Here is a 7,465-nt window from a genome sequence, read left to right on the forward strand (position 1 = left end):
ATTTTGCCCAAATGTACTGTTTAGCTAGGTACACTCCAGTGGCTAGAATAGTTTACTTCTGATTCATGACTGATGTTGACAGATAAGCTCTAGTTTTGCATCATACACATACTGAATAACATTACGGTAACTACTATAGAATAACATGGCATTATCTCATAGCAGCAGTGATATTCCATGACGTGAACAGTTAAAGGGATTTTGGTGCAGACAATAACCTGATAGAAAAGAGGACGGGCAGTAGGACGACATGCCTGAGGTGACATTTATTATTTATCAGCTGTGTCATCTGATCTGCCTCTCATCAAACTTACATGTGTCTGTCAGTCCAGGTGGGAGAGCAGGTGATACTGTGTGTATCTGAGGTTCTTTCAATGTTCTCCTCCCCCACACTGAGCCTCAACAAGACAGCAGCAGGTATTATTTGCATTAGGCAGCTCCATGGTAGTGTTGTCTGAGTACACACACACACACACACACACACACGCTTCACTTCATACATGCATGTAGAACAGGTGATGTGGAGGATAAGGCTCCCAGTCACACGCTTTCTGGTAACTCACCTGTGTCTGTTAGAAACAAAACAGAAAGCGTGTGTGTGTGTGTGTGTGTGCGTGATTCAGCTGATACCATACATAGATGTTTGTATTGAGATGAGTACGGGATAAGGCGTGGCACAGAACTGTGCCCTGCAGGTGTGTGTGTGTAGCAGAGGACACACAGAAAAGCCCGGACATCAACCTGCTGTTCCTCTCTGTCACACCACAGGTAAGTTCCTCTATTTGACCAAAATCTATTCAGTTTTTATTTTAGGAATGTTTTGACCTTTTGGTAGGATGAGATATCAGACAGTTTTAACATTTAATAGCTAGACTGGATATGTGTTCAGATATCTACGTCATTCTCTGTTGGACAAATAATATCACTTTTACATTCATGTTCATCAGGCTTTTAATAAAAAATATCCACATATCCAATTACTTTTCAGTTGTTACAGGTCAGATCTTCAAAATAAAAACTCATTCCTACAGATATCCATCATACTTTTGTTGATGTCTACAGTTGCATTGTTTGTAGTCACACTGTAAAAAAAATCACAAAGGGATTTATCTTTTCTTGTTAACTTAATATAAATATGTTAGTTTTATTTATTCAAGTTAATTTAACTTAAAATTGAAAAAGTTTGAAGGAAACGTGATGGAAACTGCAGTAGAATCTACCAGAACTACTTTCTCTTCTACTAGAAAGAAAATAGTTCCTACTTTAAACTGCTCACAACAAGATCTGTTGATTATCTTGAGTAACCAGGTTATGATTTCTGGAAAGAGACCCTGGATTTGAATTTTTCAGATGTATTTTTTATTTATTTATTTATTTTTTTAGCTCTAAGCACCGCAGGCCACGTGCCATTTACTTCCAGGCATCTCTAAAACTAAAACAAAAGATGGATAAAAGGCACTACAGCCCAGAGGAAAAGTATATATTTTTGATTTTAAGGTGAACTGTCCCTTTAAAGAACACAAATCACGTTTTCAGGTTGGATTGTGGATATCTATAGCTGCATTGTTTGTAGTCACACTGTAAAAAAAAAAAAATCACACAGGGATTTAGAGGAATCAACTCATCTTTTCTCGTTAACCTAATGTAAATATATCAGTTTTATTTATTCAAGTTAATTCTACTTAAAATGTCTGGAATTTATTTTCTGATCACCTCAGAACCTGTAAACTTCTAACTTGAAGTCTTTTGACTTGAATGTACTGTACAGAGTTCAGTCAACTCATGAAATTAAGTTTGTTAAGAAACATGATCAGACTATTAGCAGGCTTCCCAGAATGCTTTGTGTGAGAGTTAAAACTTTTTGAAGTTTGAAGAAAACAGAAAAACAGATGTGATGGAAACTTGGTGTGTGTCTATAATAAACTTTAAGATAAGTCATGGTTGTTTGTTTCCACAACAACAACAGGTTAAAATTTAATGAATTAATTTATTAATTATAAATGTGTGACTGAAGACTTGTTGGTTCAATCTGATATCTTTAGCTGAACATGAACTCAGTTATATCAAGTTTATTGGACTAGAAAATATTATTTGTTTTGAATCATTACAATATTCAACTTGTCTTTTCAAATTCAGTCAACTTAAAAATTTTAAAGCCTCCGTTCACCCACAGTTTTCAGTTTTCCCAGCTGAATAGACCTCTGCTCAGGTTGAAGGTGGGTGGAGCTTCGATGGGAATACATTAGATCACAAATCTCATCTACCAAAAAGAACGATAAAGGTGTGATTTGTCTTAGCCTAACACGTATAATGAAGATAACAGGAGGCTCAGGAAGATGTCAATCAGTTGCCATTTACACTCCCACACAGTCCTGAGCACAGGTCCTATCAGACAAGTTACCTGAAAACACATGTGGGTGTACAGAGGCTTTAAGGCAGCCTGGACACCAACTGGACTGTTTTTTAAGTTAAAACAAATAGTTTATTTTCACAGTGCATAATTTAAAAAAAGTAATAAATAAATAAATAAATAAATAAATAATAGCCATTATTCCAGAATCTACGTGCCTCCCTACTCTTGGACTACTTTTAGAACTGTCCCACAAATTTGACTGAATAAAAATGTTGAGCATATTTATACCATAATATAATAATTTTTTGATGAACTGAATAAACACATCCTAATAAAGACTAGCAGGATTATTTTATTCATGAGAGATTTATTCCCTCAACATTAACTTTGTTTAAACTTTATGTCACTGATCTTTGGGTGCTCTTTCATTCTGAAGACTGCATCTAATTTAAAATAATCCATAGTTTGATTGACTTTTACTTGTTTGAGAGAGAAAAATACCCACTGGAACTTAATATTCCTTCACATCACTCAGCCTATAAAACTCTAATTTCTCTCTAATTTCTAATTCAGTTTTATTTTTCATTCGGTATCAGATACTGTGGTAAATAATACATGATATTATTGTACCATGCCTACATTTCAGGTCATTAAATGACTTATTATTACCAGCCTACCAGCTGCAGCCATGTTCTGTGACCTGATGAGGAAGTGTTGCCACTGGAAACATTCTGACACCAGCTCCAGTCTGTACATGGCCTCAGGCTGAATTTGTAACCTGCTGCTGGTTTGTGGTAATTAGAATCTTTGCAAATTTGTTTGTTCAGCTGAAGCAGAAATAACATGGGCCTGAAGACAAGACCTGTATTATTACAGGTACATGGTGGATTAGAACTTTTTCTTCAGGAAGCTGTGGACAGGGTCAACAGCAAAAAAAAAAAAAGTATTTTAGACACCTAAAATCAGTATAGCTATACTTTCACTATTGCTTTCCTTTCCTTTTCTGACAGGGAACTGCCACTGCATGAGCCACATGACACTCTGTCCAAACCAACCAGACTCCATTAGCAACTAGACTACTGCTGCCTCGATCAGTTAGTTTGTGTTTTAAAAGGTTAGTTTGGATTTTAAAAAGGCACAATCTTAAAATTAACTAAAACATAACGTGCGATAAATGGAAATGAACGGCTCCCCTTAAGCTGGCAGAGTCGTAACCTGTTGAGAGATGTTTTTATCGTTTTCGCTGACCTGACGTGCTGGATGATTTGTTGCACAGAACCATTTAGAAATGTGTTTGAAAAGGGCAGGGACTTTCCATAAATACTTAGCAGGTGATTGGATGAACCATCTGTTTATCATCGTCTATCACAGGCTGTATTCAACCAATTAGATCAACAGTCAACAGCAGATCTAAATCTTAACCAGTCATTATTCTAGTGATTATTCACAGATTTTGAACTGTTGAATTTCTCTCAGAATGGAATGGAGCCATAAGGTCAGTTCCACTGAACTGTTGGTTTGTTTCCTGACAGAACACGCAAAAGAAGATGAACTGGGGCTTTTTGGAGAACATCCTCAGTGGGGTGAACAAGTATTCTACTGTGATTGGGCGCATCTGGCTCTCCGTGGTCTTCCTCTTCAGGATCTTGGTGTACGTGGCGGCAGCCGAGCAGGTGTGGAAGGACGAGCAGAAGGACTTTGTGTGCAACACCCGGCAGCCCGGCTGCGAGAACGCCTGCTTCGACCACTTCTTCCCCATCTCGCAGGTGCGTCTCTGGGCCCTGCAGCTCATCATGGTGTCCACCCCGTCCCTGCTGGTGGCCCTGCACGTGGCCTACAGGGAGCACCGGGAGGCCAAGCACAAGCAGAAACTGTACGAGGACAAAAAGAGCATTGATGGAGGTCTGTTCTGCACCTACACCCTCAGCCTGGTCTTCAAGACGGCCTTTGAGGTGGGGTCCCTGCTCGCCTTCTACTTCCTCTTCAATGGCTTCGACGTGCCTATCAAGCTTCAGTGCAGCGAGAGTCCCTGTCCCAACACGGTGGACTGCTTCATTGCCAAAGCCACAGAGAAGAAAATCTTCCTCTACATCATGGGCTGCACCTCCATCCTGTGCATCACTCTCAACTTTGTGGAGTTCTTTTACATCTTGTGGAAGCGGCTTTGGAAATCTTTCACCAAGAGGTACATCCCTGTGAAGGACAAGGCTTTCAGCCACTGCCGGCCGCCTACTCCCATTGTGAACAGGTTTGCCTCCGCCGAGACTCCAGTCAGCAGAGTGGACAGTCCCACACAGCCTGCACCCACAGCTCAAAACCAGCCCGTCCAGTCCTGACAGAGAGCTCGTGTTTCCAGCTCAAAGTGAAACCACAAGGAAGTTCTTGCTTATCTGACAAACTGACATGGACTCTGCTCACAAGGGACAGTTTGTGCAAAAACAAGATTTAGTGGTGCAATTGTATGAAGGACCACAAGCATCATTAATTACTTTTAATGTTAATAAATTTTATTTGTATAGGGCCAAATCATAACAAGGTCATGTCAGGGCAATTTTCAAATAAAGGCAGTCCAGACTGTACTCGGCAAAATAAGGCAATGTTTTTTTAATGACAAGTGTCTTAATGAATGTGTGATAATGCTAAAGTGGTTCTTAAACTCTTCAATTGTAAAAATCTTTAGACTATACGCAGAATTAGGGAAAAAAAGTTTAAAATTTCATCAACCAAAATGTGCATCACAGCCCTTCCTCTAAATTTTGCCGGTGGCGGTGAGTCATTTAGCTTCTCCATGACACTTAAGGGTGTGGCTCTCTAACCAATCAGAGAGCTTGTTTTACTGGCACAAGGCCCAAAGTGTCACAAAAAGGCTAAATGAAAAGGCTAAAAGAAGATAAATGACTATTAAATAATTAATTACTTTGTAATTTAGTCTTTTTATTTATAGCTTAATAAATTCATTTGTAAACAAATTTATCAGTGCCTATTTTTATTGAACAGTTATCAGTTAACAGAAATGAAATGTTTTATTTCTATTGCCATGACACAAATTTGAGAAAATCTATGGCAAGCTGACATATCATTTATTAGTGTGAACACACACCACAGATATTAATGACCAGTCAAGTTACTGATGAAAAACATGTAGTTACACTTTTTTCTTACAAATGAAATAGTGATGTCATCAGCATTATCTCAGGTTGGACTTGGAGACTACAATTTTTTACACTATATTTTTTGCAAGTTTGAGTGTTAACCAGGTTAGAGTGTCACGACATGATTTAAATGCATCATGGAAAGGGTCCAGTGTTTTTGGAGTTTGAATACAAAGCACTTAGTCAGAATATCACTTAGATTTTGACCATTCCTTTAAAAGAATATGTGATGAATGAATCCCCAAACTTTATGGGAGTGCCGTACTGATTTTGTTAAATACTTCAAGACTTTATCTTAAACAAATTGCTTGTGATATACATTTTCATGGAAAATATTTTGGTCTTGTGACAGGAAAAGCACAGGTGAGACAAATTTAGTAAACAATGTTCCTGTCCAAGAAAGATTACTGCTTTTTTCCCCCATCCTAGTAGTTTTCTTTCAGTTTCCTTTTTCTAAAGTCTGTTTGACAGCCAATCACATAACAACACAACACCAATGCAGATATCAATTTTAATTTCAATTCATTCAGTAATGTTTAATGCCGTTAAAAGTCAAATTAAACTATTGTTTAAAACTGCCTCTGTCACTCTGAACCACAGCATGGTTCCAGTTTGTTCTATCACTTAGCAACACTGATGGTTTCCATGACAGGATGAACAAACTTCAACTCTTATTGTCTCCAGCAACAGTTAGCACTGATCAGTAGGTATGTATGAAGTATGAGATATATATATTTTTTAATTTAAATAAGAATCAAATTTAAGATGAGTTAATCTATTTTTACCAACTTTGTACAACTGTTTACGACCTTGACCTGCCTGTTTTGCTTGTAAACATGCATAGTGCAATAATAAATTCATATGTACATCTTAAACTAAACCTGCTCTTGTTTCTCGATGTTTCTCATGGTGAACACCCCATTTAACAGCTTCTCTGCTATGTAACAGGGCTCCTGCACCTTTTCCAAAGTCAAAATCAAGCACTTTCCAAGCATTTTCAAGGTGTGTTTTAAAGTTTTCCCACCACCTTGTAGAAGAGGTAAATGACATTTATATATGTTCAAAATGATTAGGCACATTACATTTTAAATCAGATGTTATTGTGCTGTTAACCAAACTAGAAATGCAACTTTTGTGCATTTTTCTTACCAAATCAATTAATAGATGAATCATTAATACTAGAAAACTTTTTAGTGAGTTTCATTATTCGACAAATGACTCCACCAGTCAAAACAATGTCAAATCATATGTAATTATTGCCATTTTTAGACTATTGATTCATTATCAATTAATATTTTTAATCAGTTAAATTCTTCATGGACATAAATCACTGATTAATTCTTAATATCACTAAACAAAACCTAGATTATGTTTCATGATAGAATACAACAAAGTTGTAACAAAGTGCAACAAAGTTTCATGCTTCATAATGTGTAGTCACATGTGCAGAGCGGCACGTGAGGCTTGAGCAAAAGGAAAAAAGCAATTAGGCTCTCCAACTGATTTTATTTCTTTAGGCCAGTGATTCCCAAAGTGTGGGGTGTGGCTCACTGATGGGCCATGAAGCTACAGGTGGCCTTTGAGAGGTCATGAAAAGTTAATAAAATGGTGTCAAGTTCATAAGTCTGAAACTGCCACAAAACATTTGATTATTTTTTCTGCAAAAGGTGATAATAAAATAAGAACTAATAAAAGAGTTGTGATTAAAGGTTTAGGCAGGCTGCAGAAGATTTTCAGATTTCAAACTGGGTGGTTGCATTCTTAAGTTTGGGAAAGGCTGCTTTAGGCCAGCTAAAAAAATAAGCTATTCAGTCCATTAGTGATTTATTATGAATGTAATGGAATCACATTTTTAAGCAGTTTCAAGCACTTGTCAAACCTTGAAAAGATTACAGTAAAATTCAAGGATTTTCAAGGATTTCCAGCACCTGTAAGAACCCTGTTTAAAGCACTTTTCTCC

At 37.3% G+C, this 7,465-nt stretch overlaps 1 protein-coding gene across 1 annotated transcript; it reads left to right on the forward strand.

The window, feature by feature from the left end:
- The first annotated feature begins 509 nt into the window (after positions 1 to 509).
- Positions 510 to 4,789, forward strand: gjb7 (gap junction protein beta 7). Its single transcript, XM_084737893.1, has 2 exons — positions 510 to 768; positions 3,886 to 4,789. The coding sequence occupies exon 2, from the start codon at positions 3,901 to 3,903 to the stop codon at positions 4,687 to 4,689; it is 789 nt and encodes a 262-aa protein (XP_084594019.1). The 5' UTR covers positions 510 to 768; positions 3,886 to 3,900; the 3' UTR covers positions 4,690 to 4,789.
- Positions 4,790 to 7,465: the final 2,676 nt, after the last annotated feature.

This window comes from Lutjanus erythropterus, chromosome 15 (genome assembly GCF_056507025.1).
Source record: "Lutjanus erythropterus isolate fLutEry1 chromosome 15, fLutEry1.hap2, whole genome shotgun sequence".
In the NCBI taxonomy this organism is placed as follows: Eukaryota; Metazoa; Chordata; class Actinopteri; order Lutjaniformes; family Lutjanidae; genus Lutjanus; species Lutjanus erythropterus.

Excerpts from the sequence above, each read along its gene's own strand:
- gjb7 (XM_084737893.1), top strand. The coding sequence starts at position 3,901 with ATGAACTGGGGCTTTTTGGAGAACATCCTCAGTGGGGTGAACAAGTAT.